This window comes from Xiphophorus hellerii, chromosome 7 (assembly GCF_003331165.1).
Source record: "Xiphophorus hellerii strain 12219 chromosome 7, Xiphophorus_hellerii-4.1, whole genome shotgun sequence".
NCBI lineage: Eukaryota > Metazoa > Chordata > Actinopteri > Cyprinodontiformes > Poeciliidae > Xiphophorus > Xiphophorus hellerii.
This window is the reverse complement of record NC_045678.1, coordinates 8,842,903-8,863,499: the sequence shown is the minus strand read 5'-3', so window position 1 is coordinate 8,863,499 and position 20,597 is coordinate 8,842,903. Positions and strand designations below refer to the sequence as shown.

Genomic DNA, 20,597 nt, shown 5'->3' with positions numbered 1-20,597 from the left:
TTAATTCACAATGTACCTACAATTAAACATTATTTAATTTACATTGTGGTACAACTTAACATTGTTTAAGTACCTACAACTTCCAACCCTGTAATTACAGGTGGACGAAATATTAAAGTGTTTTGGTTATTCTTGATGATGATGGCCTACAGCTAATGAAAACACAAACTTCGGTTTCTCAGATGATATAATTTCTTAAGACCAATAAAACAGGATGTGTAACATAAATGTCAACTTGTTGAAACTGTACCGTTTATGTACTTTATACTTTGTCGGTGCTACTTTTGCGTAAATCACTGTATCCTTGCGCAGCAGCATGGAGAAGATGATCCTGTGGCTATGAGGTCTGGTATCTTTCATCTTCTTCTTGCTAATAGGTCACAGATCCTACAAGGCATTTAGGTCAAGCCAGTTTGATGACCAGTTAAGCACAGTGTGGTCAGTCAGTAATTCAGCTTTCAGTAACTTTCTACTCAGTGGAGCAACAGCAGCAATTTAGAACCTTGCCTTTCAAATGCAATGCTAAATGTAGCTTCTTCTGAAGAGTTCTTTGAGCGACATCCTCCATTGCCCAGGAAAGATGCTCCTGAGTGACGTTGTGTGATTCAAACGTGGTTTAACACTAAGACTCCCAAATGGCGCAGCCCATTTCCTGGATATGTTTGTGTGAGTTGGCGCTTTAAAACTCTTGATTCCAGCTGCGGTCAACAACTTGTGAATCGCCCTCAAACTCTGAAATTGGTGTTTCTTTGCAATTTGTTCGAGAATAGGCGTGTCCCAGACACAGAGGGTCATGTTCTTGATCTAGACCGGTTCCTGATTCAAACCCCACACATCCTGGACATGATTTGTTTAAATTTCTACATATGTATATTTCTTTAAAAAAACAAAAAAACAGCATGACCTTCAAAGTTTAAGTATGTACATTTAGATATGTGTATGCTGTGTCTAAAATGAAATTATTTGCATGTATGCATGAATTTGGCCAATACTCAGATTTCTCTTGTGCATATTTTATACCACAAATTTCTGTTAAACAAATTGTTATTGATATGGTTGGATATATTACTTTATGACTTTGTAATAAAGTAATACATTACCAGGAACGACCTAGTTGGCTTACCTTCACTAGGGAGGGAGCCGATGACATAAAAAGCAGACTTTTGCATGAATTTGTCAGTCATAATATTTCTATATTAAAAAAAATCTACTTTTCATGGCGCTGATCAGTTATTCACATTTTCAAGGAAATTGAATTTAGAGTTTTCATTAGCAGTTAGAGCTTATAATGACTGCAAATGAAGGTTGTTGACGCCGAACCTGCGGTAATTCAGTTGAGCTAATTCATACAGAAATCTAAACTTTTATACATTAAGGTAAAACTTAAAGCGACAAAGAACTAGCAAAGAAGTTCAGAGATGTAATTCTGACAAACCTCACAGCTATTCCTCAAATAATGAGCGAAAACCACCAGTGATGGTGTGAAAAGCCCTCCTCTCTAGTATCAAAACCGTCCCGGGTGGTCGCCATCTGCCCCCTACCAGACTTTCATCTCTGCGGGATGCTCCTGCTTCAGAAGATGCCTTTGACATTTCGTTTGAGTGCAGAACACAGTTATAGCTCACACAAAGCGAGCCAGAAATAACCACACCAGGCACACGAGTGAGATTTTAAAGCATTGGTTGCCATTTTAATTTTTGAGTGTAATTAATATGAACAGAGTTAAAAAATATCAAAACAAACAAAAGAATCTTCAAGCGACATACGAGTCTCCCGACGATCCTCCCACATCCATACCAAATTTTGTTGATTCAGATTTAGCTTTCCTTCCGGCATGCTCACAGACAAACTGCGGGCAGGGCAGGTCGTCGTTTGTGGATTTCTGAATCAGCAGCCCACACAGCAGCAGGCTTCAGCAGGTATCAATTCACTGTTTGTTTGTTTTTTTTTTGTAACGTGTTTAGAAGTAGCGAAGGATGTAGTCTTAGTTCTTTAAAAAAAATATTAGCTGATTCAAAGAAAAATCAAAACCGAAGCCTTTCTGCTTTTGAAAAAAATAAGGTTAATTTTTCATTTGAAAGCTACAAAACGAGGGGAAGAGTTCTCAGGTCTGAAGGAGAAAATAAATTAAACAACGCTAAAATTGAAAAATTTGTTCCATAAAAAAAAATGCTGAGTTATGACAGTTCAGGGTGGAGGGGGAAGCCTTACTCCACAACATAAAGTGGCAGAAAATATGCAAATATTTGTTTTATTTTTTTTAATCAAAAACCTTGACTTTTCCCAAAGTTTTGTGAAAAAAAGTGACAAAAGATCTCATACTCCTGTATCTGAATACAATGAGTTCAGATGTCTACTTTGAACCATAAAGAAGAAATATATGTTTATCTATCATTTTAACTGTTGATCACGTGCTCAAATAAAATAAATCCTAAAGGTTTATGAAGAAAGACCAAAGACTGAATGACCTACTTGTTCACAGGGGTGTCTCTCTTTTGTATAAGGCTGCACTGGTGGGGCCCTCAAACTGTAGCTTGATGGCCTGTTTCAGATTAAGGTGCGGGTCTGTAGTGACCATAACATCATCTGTCAAGGCACTGCTAGGTGGGGTTGGGGAGAAACTGTAACAAACAGGTGCTAAAATGTTCTGGGGCAGGGCATCCCAAGCTTCCACTTGAGATGGGCTCTGTAGTCTGTATGGGTAGTCCAACGAAGGAATCTCTCTGCTTTTTGCACTGAGAGGGCTGTCCTTGCTTGGCATTATACCAAGAGAAGCCATGACTGAGTTCCATTTACCACCTGCAGCTCTTTCTGCTTTTATCAAGTTTGAGTTTTGCTTGTTCTTCTTGTCATGGTATTCAAGCCCAGAAGACAAACCTTTCTGAGGGGGATCACAGTTGTGTACCATAGCCGTAACGGTGCAAACAGTAGGTGGAGGAAGGCATTTTGGAAGCCTTTGGCTACTTCCATGGAGACTCCCCATGCCCGAGCTCCCCGGCGGAGGGAGGGTGGAGTGTCGGCTCCGACTGCGTGGCAGTGAATGTTGCTGGATCTGCTGGATAAAACTGAGACTGTCGGCTGGCACTGTCTGCACAGTAGCAAGTGAGTGGCAGGTAGACGAGGTCTGGGAGCTTTGCATGGAGTGGAATCGTTCTCCAGTGGAACTGGGAGAGGACACTGAAGAGGAGGAGGTAGCGGCCGTCACTTCGACTCCGTTACCCTGCAACATTCCCGACGAGACGATCTTGTTTGGTTTTGAAGGAGATACAGTACTAGAATTAGGCAACAGGCCTAGGTATGGCTTAGCTCCGTAGCTCTCCAAGAGCCGTACAACTGTAACATGCCCATGTTTTCCAGCCACTTTGGCTGGACTGCGTCCATATTTATCTATGTGGTTGGGATTTGCACCTTTTTCAAGAAGCATTTTCACAATGTTAACATGTCCTTCTTGAGCTGCGATGCTCAGAGCCGTTGCCCCTTGATGGCAAGCAAGATCTATATGTACACTATTTGCTTCCATGAGACGATGTCCTACTTTTCCATTTCCTGTCCAGGCCACAGAATGTATTGGTGGTCTCCCTTCAGTGTCTTGTGCATTGGGGTTTGCCCCGTGTTTTAAAAGCAAGTCTACAATCTCCACACTGCCCTGCCAGGAAGCCACATGAAGAGCTGTGCGGCCCTCGGAGTCTCTGGATTCGAGTGGCACGCCTCCTTTTTCTATGACAAGAGTGGCCATATCAAGGGAACCTTCGAGCACCAGGAGGTAGAGCAGAGGCCGACCTTCTGCATCGCGCACATCAGTATCAGCCCCTCTCTTCATAAGCAGTTCTGCAACCTCAGTATGGCCCTCCAGAAATGCAGCACTCAATGCAGAGTGTCCATCATATGCCCTATGATCAATCGGAGAACGTTTGTCAAGTAGTAGCTTGACAGCACTCAGGTGGCCTTCTTGGGCTGCCAGTATAAGAGGGGTGCGTCCTTCAATGTCCATCTCTCCTACTCGTGCCATGCTCCCTTGATCTGTCAAAGCAGCACATACGGCACGATGGCCTTCACAGGCAGCAGCATGCAGTGGGGTCCAGCCAAGGTCATCCTTATGATTCTCATCCAACCCTCGGTCCAGTAAGGCACGGACTACTTCCAAGCTGCCCCTTGCTGCTGCCAGGCACAGTGCCGTCCTGCCTTCACAGTCAATGGCATCCACATCTGCACCCCAGAAGAGCAGCCTGGACACTGTGTCCATGTGACCCATCGCTGCAGCTGCCAACAGCGGTGTGACAGCAGCTGCGGCAGAAATGCTTCCATCAGGGCCAGCCGATTCATCTACATCTGCACCTGCTTCCAACAAAAGTTCAACCACATCTTCATGGCCTTCATAGGCTGCAAGAAGCAGTGGCGTCATTCCATCATTGTCTCTGTGGCCTGGATCTGCCCCACGTTCAAGTAACAGACTTGCTACCTCTCCGTAACCTTTGATCGCTGCAGCAGTTGGGACACAAAGAGCAGCAACTGACAGGGCAGTACGTCCATCTCCGTCAGCTAGGTTGACTTCTGCATTGTGGTTCAGCAATATTTCGATGGTTTCGGGATGGCCCATGTAGGCAGCAGCAATAAGGGGTGTACGCCCATTGCTGTCAGCTTTATTAATTTGTGCCCTATAGTCCAGCAAGGTGAGGACAATTTCCTCGTGACCACCCCATGCAGCTGCTCTGAGGGCAGTACGTCCCTCACTGTCACATCCATTTACATCTGCGCCTGCGTCCAGAAGTAAGCGGAGAGCCTCACAGTGTCCTGCCCAAGCCGCAGAGCGCAGTGCCGTCCAACCTTCATTGTCAATGTGCTCCATCATTGCCACTGCGGTCTCTGTGCTCTGGCTTTTCATCCATTCTAGTAAGATAGAAAGAAATTTGACATGACCCTGTCTGGAAGCCAAAGTCAAAGGAGTTTGACCGTGATGATCACTTATGAGTGGATCAGACCCATGTGCTAGAAGAAATTTAGCTACATTTGCAGAACCCTCAATAGCTGCTTTCGCAAGCAAGGTCTGTCCAGAAGATTCAAGCTGGTTTACAGAGTGCCCACTATCTAGCAGTTTCTTTATTGACACCTCCATCTCCATTGGGTCTAATGGATCTCCTTGCTCAACTGGGAAGCGTGTGCCGACACTGGCCCGCTTGTCGGAAATACGGGCTGGCGAAAGAAGTCCACTTTTCATTAACAGCTGAGGGACTTCCTGACTGACCAGTGGAGGAAGTTGAGCAAAGGACGTGGAGAGCGTTTCATTGCAGCTAGGAGTGAGAGGAGGCAGGCCTGTCCATAGCATCCAGAGTGCCAATAATGAGGGGTTTTCTTTATGGTGACCCGAGCAAACTAAGTGTGTGGCTAACTGACATGCACCTTCGGGGTCTAGATGGGGTCCTTGTAGAGTCAGAGACATGGCAAGCATGCTATGGCCTTCAGTCTGGTTACAGAGATACTTCTGCGTGCAGTACTTAACATCAGTCAGCCACTCTGTAAAGCTGGCATGAAAAAGTAGTTTGGTGCCTTCAGGGCCATCGATCAAGAGGGGAGACAGTGTATGAAGTTTTTTCTGGAAGTCCTGGACGTTGAGTGTGGTGTCCTGAGTCCAGGCTGCTGTAAATAGTTGCTGAGTTGTGAGTGGACTTGGAGCAGCCAAAAGCACATTGAGGAGAGGTCTGACATAGATAAAGAGGCCCCGAGGGAAGAGTCTCTGGCAGAGCCAAAGGTAGAGTCCATTGAGAGTCCCAGGGATGTCTCGAATCTCTCGAAGACCCACGAGCCCAGCTGCCACGCCATCCAACACTCGCTCGAGAAAGAGAAAGCAGCCCCCACTCTTTATGTGCAGGAGATTGAGCATGTCTGCAGTGTCGGGGGTGAGCTGACGCCGCAGCGCTGCCTCCTCATCCAGACGACAGAGGATGTATTGCTGAACATCACGGACCGTTGGCGGCTTCCGTAGATCGTCCAGGCAGAGTCTCCGGAAGCCTAAACAAAGAAATTGTTTTCTTTATAGCTTTGCTTATTGTTTTATTGAGCTCAACCCTTTCATGCATTAATTATAATCCTTCATGTCATGATTTTTTTGGTAATTTTCTTAAGGCATTAAAAAAGGTTGGGGAAAAAAAACATTAAAAAAAGATCAACATTTTTTTTCTAAATGATCAGTTGTATTTTTCTCCAAATACAAAGTTGTTACTTGGAAAATACATCTCTAGTATTAGTCTTAGGAGTTACTTGATGTCACAATATTATTTTTACCTGCAAGAGTCATCTACAGTAGTAGTAGGGTCTGGATTCTCCTGAGTTAGTTTTTTTGTTTGTCTGCCATATTGGATTTAACAAAGATGTTTTTGCATTTACAGTACAGGATGGCCAGTAGTTTATAGTGTATTGTATGATTCACTAGTGTCCACTTCAGTGGTCTGTGTGCATTTAGAACATAAAATGCACAGGAAACGCAAGAAAATGGCTTTTAGATAGCTGTCCACTGCAGTGACCACTACGTATAAAAGGGTTAATTTCATAATAATGATAAATATATACCCAGATAATCACAAATATTTACATTGGTAATACAGTAATGTAGAAAAAAACGATTACAAGAAATGCTTGATTGTAGTTGTTGCTGTGTAACACAACAAATTTAAAAGGCAGTTATTTTTCACAAATAGGCCAGATTGTTTTGGGTAAAACTATAAGTTATATTGACTCATTTTCTTAAAGGCAATCTAAAAATGTGTTTTAAGATGATCAGAAACTGTTAAATGTGATAAAAAGCACACCTGCCATCTGTGGGGGTAAAAACTTTCTCACGTCTTTGTACATGGTGGCAGAGTTAAGTTCAGTAAAGGAGCAAATAACCTACTCCTGGGTAATCAGGCGACATCGGCCTCACAATTTTCCAACCTAGGGTCTAGTGACAGAGACAACACGAACACAGGAATTCACATACCCGAGAACATCTTGCACACATCTTTGTTTTGGCGGCGGATGGAGCAGACCAGCAGCAACCAGCTGGGCAGGAGATGCTGATTGTTGGCCAAGAGTTCTGCGATCGAGCCGCTCTTCTCAACTCTTTCGCCTGGCACGCACTGAACATCCAGAGCATCTACCACTATCATCAGGGTCTGGGCAGGTGGAGGGAGGCCCAGCAGGGGTTCCAAAACTGCTCTAAAGATATTATATGGGAGCAAGAAACACACAAAAAGAAAGGAAAGATGAATGACTTAAAACGGCAATGTAAAAACAGCAGGAACTGTGGGCGGCGGAGAGACTGAAAGGAACAGAAGAAATGTGAGGACGATTTTTTCACACACGCACTGGAGATTTGAACTCTAAATAGAAGCAAAATATGAAGCAGCGCAAATCAATATAAGAACTACCTTGCCATTACTTCAGGCAAATTTCATTTTAGGGTGGCAAAGGCGACGTTTCTTTGCTTTCTATTTTATACATTCGTAGCATCTAACAATACCTGAGGCCTTTAAAACCACGGACAGAAAACGAAAAACTAAACTCGATAACTTGTTAGCAGTTATTTCCATTAAAACAACAGCTGCACAACAACGGCCGACAATGTTGAACACTTATCTAAGACAGCAATTTGTCTAAAGAAACCTCCTTTATGCTGTGCAATAATAAGCAGGGACACCTTACAGAGCTGTAAAACAATCCAACGCTTGGCAAAAACCAAACGAGTATTGGCCTTTAAGGAGCACAGTCAACACCCACACCCTGCCTGCAGCCAGAGGTGACTCAGGTTAGTGGAACTTTGGGATTTTTCCCTCCCTCTGCTCTGGGCACGCTCACACACATGCAGATCAATACATGGGCATGTTAAACAGGCACCCGCAGAATAGTCTCAGTCATTAACGGCTCCTCCTCTGCACGGATTTCTCAATCCATAAAACGGAATCATTTTCTGTGTTGTGGAGCTTTGGTTCATTTGCACATTTCCCTCACTTCAAAATGACACAGAGAGTTTTTTTTTTTGCACTTCAGAAACAAAGGAGATTTTGTCGGGCACGGCTATAAATATCAACACGCAAAATTGCTATTTGAATTCGGTGCACACAGAGTGTGGAGGAGAAAACTGCTCATTCAGATGGATCCCGAGGCTAAACAGATGTAATTTTTTAGGATAAAATAATAATAGTTGCTACGTATGTGTATGCATTAGGCATGTTATATTCAAGCTGTCTCAACAAAGCAGAGAGCTGCCAGATATGTGTTTCCTCCTCCTCTGGAGAAGGAGATAAACAGTAGTTACTGGATTAGCGACCTAACGCGTAAAAGCCAATGATGTCTATTTTAAGACCTTCACCCACAGATTTATATTTTAAAAAATGCCACATTTATGTTGCAATAAAGCAGATACATTAATCTCTCGTGTTTCTTTTTGATTGTTTCAAACGTGGCTTCAAAGCCAGTGAGTAACCGGTTAGAAAATGAACAAATCTGACGCGATCTGGGAGGAGACAATCGGTAATTAAGCGAGGACACGAGCTCGGTTTAGACAGGTCACAAAGAGGCTAAGCTCAAGCATTTATTTTACCACAAATACAGGGTGTGTGCTTGTGTCTGTGCACTGTGGTTATTGTTAATGTCTATGTTTATAAAGGCCTATGAAGGTCCACTAGTTATCAGGGAGATTTTATGTATTTATTGTAAGAGGTCATCAACCCAAGAGAGAATAAGTAACTAACAATTGACAGATTGTTTTTTTCTTTTTTTCTCAGGATGACCTCAACCCTAACCCTGAGATGTGTTCACTTCAACATCAAATGAATTCGTCACTGTTGACTTTCGCTTAACAGATCAACAGGTTTCTGATGGCTTTGGCATCTGATGTAAACTTGCTTCTCCGAGAAAAAGCTTCAGTGACGTTGCTTAGTTAAAGACGCACCAATTTTGTGTCCGAATCTCAAAACTGATTATTCCACAGCTTTGACCTGCTGTCAATTATACCAGATTGTGATGTCTCTTTAAGAGATCTGTAATAAGTTCATGGTTATCTTTGTCTAATTTAAGTTGTAAAAAAATACCCTTGACAACCAAGTTTCCACCAGCTAAGATGACAGGCTAATATTTTTTAAATTTGCCCTGCAACAACTATGTATGTTAGCCTGAAAAAAACTCAAGTTTATTTTTGATTCCCAAATCTTCTATGTGAGGTGTTTTTTTATTTTTATATCTGCAGCAAAATGTCTGATGCAGCCACACACGTTATATGAAAAGTGGATGCAGCCACCTACGTTTGTTCATGTTTTTTTTTTAAGTTGAGACGATGGATGTTTTGACAATTATTCCCTCTGGTTTAGGATGCTGTGCAGCTGGAAGGACTTTTTGCTCTTGCTTTTTACCTTTCGACAGTCGTTACGAAGCGTTACCGGGGCAACAAGAGGAGTTGAAGAGATGGGTTCGTGGGTGCAGAACAAAGTTCAAACCGTCTCTCCCGCTGATCGTAATGGCTGAGGATCAACTCCAACTCTAACCATAGACTTACTTACTTACAGAGGAGCAGCAAAAGCAAATGAGGTGGGTTAGCGGAGTTTGCTAACAACTGGCGGAATCATCCAGAACATGTTACTGAGGAATATTATCTCTGCTGCCCAGAAACTGAGCTGTTAGGATGTCGACAGTCTTCAATCAGAGGCCTCTTCAGATTTGTTGCGATACTGACTGCTACCGGATATCCTTCCTGCCAACAGCACCATCGTCCACACTGACTATTTGAAGATATTTAGGTGATGTATGTAACGGCAACATTTAATTTCTCTCTTTTCTACGTAAATTAGAATTGAATTAAAGTGGCTTTTTTTTCCCTTCATTTTTTTTTTTTTTACACTGATGGAAAAATTAGAAGAAAACCATCCATTGTAACACAGTATGCATGTGTTTCAAATACATTCCTGGTACATCATTTACTATTTATCAGCTTAAATTTCTAGTCATCCTATAATAGGGCTAAAGTTTGGCTTCAAGCAGCTCATCAAATGTTGCTTATCAGCGCTCTCGGGACTAATTTCTTGACGTCTTGACTCATCTGTGTATATTTAACAGCCCTGACGTTCTATCGCTGGCCATATCCTGCAATTAAAAGTAGATTTTTAAACCCCGTCAACCCACATCTAAGCTCCGACGAGCTTATCGAGCCGCCGTGCTCTTTAGTCATCTGAATAAAGCAGCACTCCCCGACTGAGCACGCACGCACACGCACACACACACACCTACACAACACCACACACACACACACACACACACACACACACACACACACACATGCACTCCAGCAGGAAGTGCAATTAACCTTTTATGGCTGCTAATGTTTTTCCACCTCATTCAGGTTAGATGGTGCTGGACTCACATCTGCGGGTGACCTTTGAAGCTGCGATATAATGGGCCTTATTGAAGGGGCGCGTGTCATTGTGACACCTGCAGTAATTAGAGGGCAGAGTTAGTGACAAATACACTTGCGAAGGCAGGATGTAAATCACTTCATGCGCGTTCGGACCCCTAATAAACCGCATTCCTGAGCTCTCGGGGATGCAGCCATTGTTTCTTTTTAAGCTATAATTTGGATGAGATCAAAACGGGTGACTGGGCTGGAACCGCGGGCGAGACCACCAACACGAGAAAATGACTGTTATTTGTAAATTGCTGCTGAACGCCACCTACTTCTCGGATGGATTTTGAACATTTGTGAATTTCTGAGCTCACTTGAAACCATTTTCATGAACTTTCTGAGCACTGAGCTCAGAAAGTTCAAGGTTTGTTTTTTTTTCCAGGAAGGCATGAACTATTAACTGAAGCGCATGAATTAAGGAAGTTTTTTACGAGATCGGATTGCTGTAATTTCAAATGGAAAAGCAAAGTGGGTCAGAGATTGAATTACATATGAGATTTTAGCATTCATCACATTTCTTCTTTGTGAATTTACATATCTAAAAGTGACAGAGATGCAAAATAAACTGAAATAAAGTAGAGATCCTTTGCAGGTGAAAAAAAATCACAATCTTTGTAGATGAAATATGTAATTTTTGAAGTAATTGTGAATTTTTACGTATCTCAAACAACAACGTTTAGGTAAAATAGGAAAATACAACACATGACACTGGGCTGAAGGTTCACCTTCCACCAGCAAGACGTACAACGCAACAGGTTGAGAATGAAAGCATTTTGGAGTTTTAGAACGGCATAGTCAAAGCCCAAACCTATATGCAGAAATTAGAACATTTTTTCAATTACTTTTTGAAAGCCCTAATTCTTTTTTTTTTCTCCAAAGCTAGGAGGAAACAGACGGGCAGGAAACATTAAAAGTATCCTTTGCAGTTTAATGACTCAACTACCTGTTAGTCTATGTGGCTTAAATAATATGTTGATGCCTTTAAGTGGGGGTTTGAAGCGGTCGACAGTAACAGCCGACATCCTGCTGCTTCTGGTGGTGCTGATTTCGTTTCACACACTGAGACGAACTCATTGAACTTTTGGTCTGCACAGTTTCACGCGGCGGGAGCGGCACTACAGCAAGCAGCCCGAGCCGCGTTAACGACCCGCTGGGCTCAGAGAGCCGCCCCGCTGCTTTAAGATGCACGTTGCATGTATGTTGTGTTTTGCTACCTTGCACACACACACACACACACACACACCCACACACGTGCACCCCCACCCCCATATGCATGCCTCCATCATATCTGTTTATTGATGGCTGTCCTCAAAAACAGTGCAGGCTTTTTTTTTTTTCCTCTTTGGGCTCCAAACGGAAAGCGGCGGCTGGCGGCGAGCCAGTCCGTGGGGAATGTGGAATCCAGTTCAGCACTTCACACCAGAGGAGAGCAAACACGAGCAGGAGCTTGAAAGGCCTCGGACTCGGCGCAGAACAAACACACCGGGGAGAGGGCTGAAAAGTCCCGGAGAGGAGGGTGACCTCGCTGACTGGTGCCGAGACGGTCACTGGGGCAGGGGAGGCATTTTTCACCTCTTTGTTCTGCTTTTTTTTTCTGCTCCCCCCCCACCCCTCCCCTCTCTGGAAGGATGTTGTGTCGTAAATAACACTGTAGTATTCATTCACACTGGAGAGGCCATTGTGGTGCTCCGTGAATGGGCCGCATTATGGGGCGTGAAATAAATATAAGTCGAGGAAAGAATGGCTATCGCGCTCCTATTTTTTCCCCCTGCGACTGTCCTGGCTTCGACTTGCTTCGCCCGCGGTCAAAAGATTTTAACATTTACATGCAGTGAGACCACCGGCAGCTAAAACGCTGAGAGATTCAGCTCTTTTTCTTAACATAAAGGATGCTTTTTAGCTACAGTGCGAGCGGAAGCCGCTGTTGTGTTTGTTACACAAAAGAAGGAGGAAATGGAGCCTTTTTGCCAGAGGTGATTTATTAAAAGTAAACCCTGGAGATGTAGGGTGAAGCTATGAACCAATCAGAACAGGGTGTGTGTTGATTCTGACTTTAAAGCTACTTTCATGTCGTTTTTGCTTGATGAGTGCTTTAAGAGGAAGATGCAAGGTTTGTTGAAATTTTAATTTGTGTTATCCCCTCATCCCATAATGCTGCCACCACCATGTTTTACACTAGCAATGGTGGGTAAAGGGAGTTAATTTTTATGTCCTTTGGATGCAGCCCAACAAGTTAAACCACGACCTTCCTCCATATGTTTGCAATTATGAAAGTTTAAGTGACAAATTTTCTCTATCAGACAGATATGACTGAACACCTTTCATATGTTCCTCTCTTTGCACTGGTTTCATTCAGGAAGATCCTGAGGGATGCACGGCCTCCAATCTGTATGTTTCTTGCAAATAACAATCAGGTCCTCTGTAAATAAACACCCAATACTAACATGAAGACAGTTTCTAGGTTCATGTTCATCCTGTGGAGATGTTTGAAGATGTCCACTTTGGTTTTCTTAGCCTCTCTTGGACTAGCCGTTAGCTTTAGCCTCAAGGATCATCTAATCAGAATATACAGTAAGAGGATGCTAAGAGGCTTAGCTACTGCTAGCAAGACAAGAACTAAACTTGAAAAATCCCTAACTCTCACGTTTAGCCTCCTATAAAAGAAAACAACATTTTATAATAATAATAATAATAATAAACTTTTTTTTGGATAGCCCTTCATACACTATGATAAATAAAAACCACTAGGTTGACTAAAGTGTTTTATGAGATAAAGCATAAAAAACTCAAGAAATAAAACAGGATAAAACACCTGGGATAGCAGAATTAAGTACAAAGATTAAAAATCATCACATTACTGTGTATTAAAAGCTATATTGAGCTTATTTGCCTTGTGTCCTTATTTGAAGAGGCAGGCCATTTGGTAGAATTCAGCTTGGGGATTTTTGCTTAGCCTTTTAAATAGTATTTGCAAAGTTAAAAACGCAAACTAGCTCTGAAAATCTGCCAAATGCTGATAGTTGAAGTTGCCCTGGAAAAAGCGGAACAAGCTGTTACTCACTGCAGCCATAAAATCAAATTTACTCCAGGTGACCTAAATATAAAGCCGGTCGTAACAGGGTTAAGGTAACGGCGGTAGTCAACTGGGTAATACGCTCCAGATCAAATCGCCAAAGTCGCAAAAAGACTGTCAACAAGCTTAAAGGAGAAGAAGGGGGTGTTACGAAGTTTTTAGTAAAAACATTGGACTGTTTGAACAGATTTACACTGCAAAAACCAAAAGTTGCAGAACAGGTTTTTGGTTTTTCCCCCAGGTTGCTTTTCACATTATGAATCTGATGAGCCGTTTCTCGTGAGGACACATGTCGGCTCTCCTCCTCAGCTCCGTCAAAATAAGGGCAATAACACATAATTTATGCTGCTTCGGGTTGGAAATGAGCCACGAGCATGCCGCTGCACGCCGCAGCTCCCGTTTCAGGATGGCTGCAGCACCTTCCAGCGACTTGCCTGTCTCTTTCATTGGACAGGTGATATAGACGGGAAATCTCACGTAGGCTCGGGTTCACAAAGTGCTGTAAATCCTTCAAGTGACATGAAAGTATTATCATTAATTCATTAACGGCTAAGCAATACCAACCTCTTGAAAGTGTCCTCGGGGTCCTTTTGACAGTTGAGGGGCTCCAGAGCAGAAGACACGGCCGGTTCCCTGAGGGTCTCTTCGTAGCCAGGAGGGAGAAGGGGGGAGGCCCTCAGCTGCTCCACCAGGCCCAGGACAAACCTCCACAGCACCGAGCTCCTCTGGTCCTCCCTGTGGCAGAAGTGGGATGCCAGGCAGCGCCGTGCCAGCCCCGCAGCCAGGCCCGAGTCTGAGGTGGGCCACGCCACCTCAGTGCACAGGGCGGTCTTGCCGGCACCGGGACCCCCAGTCACCAGGAGGCCCGCCGCCTGCCTGGACGTGGGACGGGCGTCCAGGCAGCGCCTCAGCTTGTCCAGGGCCCATTCCCGGCAATAGAAGCGCCGGCCCCGGAGCAAGCTGGCGCCGCATCCGTACGCTGAGCCGCTCATTTGCTCCGGGGTTTCTGACATCCAGGAGACGAGTCGGTGCACTCAACTTCACATCCCATGCCCCTTCAAATGGTCTCACTCTGACTCTTAAGAAAGGTTCCTGTTGATGTGGTCTGGTAATGTTCCAGGTGAGTTCTGCAGCTGGATTTCCTTGATTTGTCGCAAGGATAAAACAAAGAAAAAAAAGAAATACTTTTAAGTGAGCTTCAGTTGTAACTCGTCGTCCTCTTCATTCATTCTGATGTTTTTTCCTGTTGGATCTGAAGCGTTGCGGTTGCCGGTCTCCGCCATGTGTCTCTAGCAGATCGAGGAGCTGCTCAGGCAGAAAGCAGAAGCAGAAAGCTAGGATGAGTCAATGAAGCAACATTTTTCACATATTTCTCAGCCGGCCCGTGTCGTCTTCCGTTTACAAATTCTTTTCTCTCCCCTTCCAGTGATCGCCTGTCTTAGGACATCGAACCTTACTGTCAGCTTCAGCGTGAAACTGCCTTTTGCTTTCTCTCTCTCACCAGTTCTCCTGCCTTCTCTCTCCCTCTGCCTCTCTGTCTCTCATGCGCTCCGGTTTTTCTTGTTTTCTTTTTTTTCTGTCTCCACCCTCTCGTGGTGTGTCTCGGCATGTTCAGAGACAGCAAGGAGGAGAGGGAGGACTCGTGTGGGAGCGAGTTTTCTCCTTTAGCTGACAGGAAGGAGGAGTCACCTGGGGTCAAGGTTCAGTCACAGGACAATAACACGCCACACTACACGTTTAGGTGTCGTGATTTTCTAAAAATCCAAATTAGGCCAGTTGTAACTTTTTAAATTAGTGATTTGAGTCTTTATGCTGAGTTTGCTTTGTGTAAATCTGAGTAATTTATCTGCGATAACAAATATGTTTGCATAGACGCTCAAGAAAACTTGAGAAGGACATTTAATTGGTGTAGAAATATGCACACACAGCCACAGTACACCATAATAATTACTCTATGTTTTTAAAGCTGAGAATATTCTCAGGGTCAGATGCTGATTTTACCTGAGGTGGGGATTTTTTTGAGTCAACATGCAAAATGCAGAGTGTAGAAGAAAATCACGTGCATCACCTTGAGCAGACCATTGTCCACAGTGAAATGAAGTAGTGGTAGACTTCGAATTTTATCGTGATATTTCGTGGAACTATTGTGATAACAATAACAATCATGATTTAAAAAAAAAAAGATTTGTGGTTTCTTTTTTAGGTGACTGCATGGCGTAGCATTCATAACGCCGCAAACACAAAGACGGTCCTTGAAAAACGTTCTCAATTAAAACAGGATTCTTCAGGACTCCACTTACTAAAAGTAGGGTGATTTATGTCACTAAACTGCACAAAGTAACAGCATTCAGTCATATCTTCAAATTTACAGATTTTTTTACCATGCTCTCATAAAACAAACAGCGAAGAAAATGTTAAAAATAACATTTACGATAAAACTGTCGATCGAGGCAGTTCTTCAATGTGCTTATTGTGTATAGCGATAGTGCGCTAACAATAAGTGTGGGAGACACAGCTCTTAGTTTACAAATATATTAAAACTACAATTTTAGATGATTATATTGAATAATTAAAGAGTACAGGGTGTCCCCCAGTGTATTATAAGCCTGGCGGGCCACCAGGCTTTACTTGTGCCCCCACCAGGCTAAGCATTGCCTTTTTCCTAAGCCTTTTTAAAATGTTTGCATTTTCTAAGACGTGACAGTTGGTGCTCAGGTATTAATCTTCCAATATTTAATAACACATAATTATCAAGTGATATTTTCACATTTCCTGTCAAATTTAAAAAAATTTTAACTCTAAAACACAACAGGATGAATGACTGCTCTTGCGCCCAACTACCGGACTTATCTGGCAACTTGGATCTGTGGCTTTAGTTCAAATATTTTATCCTGCAAGGTAACATGCTGCAATTTGAAAATGACATACTACTGAAATTATATTGCATAGTAAAATCCAGCCAGAATGACTAGACTTTAAAGAATCCAGTTAAAGAATGTTTAGGGTTCCTGTGACAGCATTAACACACCGCACCTCATTTCACGTCAGCGACTAATCAAACATCAGCAGAACTGAGATAAATCTGACAGATTATAGGCAAGATTTCTCACTAGACAGAGCAATACAGGCAAAAAAAAGCACACTGCTGTGCATATGAGGCACAAAATGACAGGCAAGCGTCAGTTTGATTGAAAAGTGCAAAGTTAATAACATCAGTTTCTAAAACCAAGCATATCGTGTTAGAGGAAGCTGATGCATGTTTGTTGGACACGTCTGCTGTCAGCCTGCGAGAGAAAACTCCTGACAATATTCCCCAGGAAAATAGAAACGTGTTCTGCTAGCAGGGAAACTGATGACAGTACTGAGGAAAACTGGCACCGGGCTGTGAGGACGTCTACATTCTTGTCATTACTGGTGGTAAAGCATTGTAAACCTGGCAAGCGGCCGCTATGAAAACAAGCCAAAGTTTTCACTGACATGCTGTCAATGCGGAAGTTAAATATAGTCAAATTTTCTGCCTCACATTCAATTGGGACTTGAAAGTTTGCATACCAAATGAAGTGACTGACAGCGAGGCCTTTGTTAATATCTCTTATGTAACTTGTTTGCATGGTTGCACATTAGTAGAAAAAAAAATCTATATCTATATAAAATCTCTATTTAGTGTCAGTGGATACTATTTTTAAGCTCAACGACGGTTTGTAACATGAAACTATCTTTACTTCGATATTGCCAGACAGCTGCTGAGACGTGCAGATGGTAAAGAAGCAGGAACTCTGGCCATCTGCCTGGAAACTGGCCATCTACTTTTTACTGGAGAAACCTCATCTCTCAACCACGACATTTACTTCTGTGTAAATTAATTGCATTGCTAGGCAACCAGCACAGACAATGTGACGTATAATTAAGCATTACTTAACAACACCAGACGCCCACACCAACCAAAAACTTCTTGAGAGTTTTTGTTGGAAAAGCTTAAAGACAGCAGATGGGAATTTCACTTGGTTGCTACTTTGCAAACAGCGGAGATGAAGTTTGACCAGGGATGAGGCAGTCATGTTCTTTTTCTGTACCAGATACTGACGAGACTTAATTAGGAATAAGAGTTTACCAATGCCAACTCCTAGTTCAATACAATACATAAAAATCAAGTGTCGGCCATAAGCTTGGATGTTGTTTAGCTTTAAAACGCAGTGAAATAAAGTACATTTGATCAGTATTGTATCATTTACATTAGCATTTTGACAAAGTTCCAGGTATCTGCTGTTTCTTTTGTCTTGTCTGGCAAATATTTTGACTCAATAATGCCTGCTGGATAGCCTTACAGCTTTAGTTTTTAATAAACTCACATTTGCTGCTACAGATGATGTTTCTATACAGTGCAGCTTGCTGAAATGCTAAGCTAATGCTAACATGCTGCCTCTCTGTTTTGATACGACTCTTTGACCATTTAGCTTGTACCGAATTCTAGCTTGTTCCAGTTAATTGTGCACAAACAAACTCAAGTAGTTTGTTGTGTGAAAGTTTGTGAAAGTTATAGTTGAAGTCATAGTTGAAAGTTGAAAATTTTGTAAGTTTTTGTAATTTTGTAAAATTGTGTAAGTTGAAAATTTGTTTTTCTTTGCATCCTCATCCTTGCTTTGTACGTCGTTAGGTTTATGTACTGTTTCAGCTAAGTTAATCTTACAGGAAAAGTTTTGAGTCATTAAAATCAACGCATTAGCATAGCACTTAAGTACAGTGCTCTGCAGGAAAACGTCTTAGCGACAAGATGTAAATAAATCAAAGGCAGCATGTTTTTAGGTAATGCCCTGACAGAAGTCTAGCAGTTTTCTAGCTGACCTGATTGAGCAACAAATTGGCCTACACACAACATATCTGGATCTTCAAGGAACAAAACAACAGAGTTTAGTGGATCAATGCCACGTAATACTGAAGAAATGCTGTTTCCTGTTACAGGTAATGAGCATTCAGGTCTGAAGTAGACCTTATTCATTAACTTTAATGTGGTATTTAACTGGAATGTTTCATAGTCAGAAATGTCTTGGTTTTCTCCCAGGTACAGATACTGCAGTTTTGCTTAGCTTTAGCTGTGAAGGGTTTGATTGCTTAAACATAGATCTTAAAATGTAGATTTTACGAGGAGAAATCTTATTTTAAAAACTAACTCTCACCTGCAGCCAGGTCACTTTGATGATAAAAAAATGCAATAATTGATGTTTAAAAACAGTAATTAGAGAAATGAATGTGGTTTGGTTGTGTTACATTAACCTGTCAAACAGGAAGTGTATTTAAAAGCAATTTGTGTGAAAGTCAAACATGGCCAGGAGTTTAAGCACTTTTGATAAAACAATTATCTGAATTACAATGTCGTTATACAGAATGCATTTGCTTTCTTTCATGTTTCAAATCAAGCTGTTTATAATTATCTTTTTACTCACTAAACACCCAGCTTCCACCTCCAAAAGATAGTTTGGGGGGTTTTTTTAAGTGAGAATCTGTGAATATGTTAGCAGTGACAATCTCTACCTGCATTTCACAGATATTGCAGTGAGAAATGGTTAAGATAAAAAAAAATACTGAGGGATAATGCTGCAATAATGACAAGAACAAGTATTTTACTTTTACAGAAGTAGTTTTTTGAGTTTGTTGCTGTTTTGTTAGCCAAACAGCTTCCATGATTCAACGCTAAACTACAAAGTCGGTCGGCTTCATCGGCGTAGTTATAACATGGACATTGCTCAGTTGTGGCAACAAACTGAACTTCTTGTGAAGGTGCAGAAATGTAATAAATAATATTTGCATGCCACGATTATGACATCTGTCTAATACAGTTTATGGAGCTATCATAAGCTTTACACAACCTCACTTCAAAAAAGAAAAATGCTACACTATCCCTTAAAACAAATACCTTGGAGAGCCAATCACACCAAGTGAGCCAAGAATAGGCTTGACACAACTGATATACAGAAAATAGCAACAAAAAACAGAGAAGTGGGGGATCCAGTGTTTCATCTTGGGCCTCCAGAGTGACTCAGGCCGCCTCTGGCTCGGACATCAAACCAGGATCAGTGAATGGTCAGACAGGAAGTCAGCCAGTTTTAAAGTTACACCCAGCTAAAGCTCAATGGTAAACATTTGCTTTAAACCAACAAAATGTTTAAATGACGTCTTTAGTACATGGTGCTTCACGGTTTTGCTGGGTTATTAAATTGAAGCAATAAAACTCTTTTGTTTTCTTTTTTAAAAAAAACAACATACCAGCAACATCTCCGGCCTTGCGTCACAGCAAAACCACAATAAATTATGGAAATTCCGTATTTTGCTGCAAACTACTACTGTAACTGTCATAAAATTTCCACTACACGTTTATGGATAGTTGAAGTATAATTTCCAGTCTGTGTATGAAGGTCTACAATCAACTAGCTTTGTTTTCCTCTTCTGTTTTATTCACCCCAGTGTTTGTTTTTTAAAACCTACTCGCCTGCAGCATTTCTGGCATTTGTCCTTCAAAACCGAACAGCAGCCGGTGTGGGAATCCACAGGTAACCCGCGGCAGGCTGTCCGCCGGTCTGCTTCCTCTGCAGCAGTCAGACTTATTTCCCACGCACCGACACGCACACCAGTGATGAAACTACAACCGCCGTGGAAATGTGTAAAACTGTCGGCTCGCGCGCTGCTGGTCGACGCCATTGTAAACAAAAACACGAACGGCGCGATGAAATATCTGTTTTCGACATAACTCCCCCGTGCGCTCATATTTAGTCTCAGCACAAAATGACACATTTGAGGGTTTTTTTAAAAAAAATTATTATCTTTTGTTTGTTAGAAACCAACCCGGTGTTACCTGACAGACGCTCTCTCCATCTCCGTCGACTATCATTACAAACACACCCAGAGCACTTCACCGGATGTGTCCTCCTTCACTGGCTTTTTATGTTATCACATTAAAGGTGAGTCCTTCTCTGTCGCTTCCTCTCCCCACCTCCAAGAATTACTTTTTTCCCCCCACCCCGTCTCGTGCTGACGGTCTGTATCTGCTTCCTTTCCCTTCTCACTCCTGATGGTGTTTGGTAGGAAACAAAGGACTCTGTGTGT

The 20,597-nt window shown here is 42.4% G+C and overlaps 1 protein-coding gene across 2 annotated transcripts; it reads right to left on the bottom strand.

The window, feature by feature from the left end:
• Nucleotides 1-1,663: 1,663 nt before the first annotated feature.
• ankrd50l (ankyrin repeat domain 50-like) lies at nucleotides 1,664-20,473 on the bottom strand. Of its 2 annotated transcripts, XM_032567627.1 has the most exons (4): nucleotides 20,347-20,473; nucleotides 14,064-14,804; nucleotides 6,974-7,191; nucleotides 1,664-6,006 (listed from the first exon to the last, which is right to left on the bottom strand). In XM_032567627.1, exons 2-4 carry the CDS (start codon nucleotides 14,510-14,512, stop codon nucleotides 2,477-2,479), a joined length of 4,197 nt encoding a protein of 1,398 aa, XP_032423518.1. In that variant the 5' UTR covers nucleotides 14,513-14,804; nucleotides 20,347-20,473; the 3' UTR covers nucleotides 1,664-2,476. The 2 variants fall into 2 exon arrangements, with proteins under 2 accessions (XP_032423518.1, XP_032423517.1); XM_032567626.1 differs by lacking the exon at nucleotides 20,347-20,473 and having other exon boundaries at nucleotides 14,064-15,148.
• Between the last annotated feature and the right edge of the window lie 124 nt (nucleotides 20,474-20,597).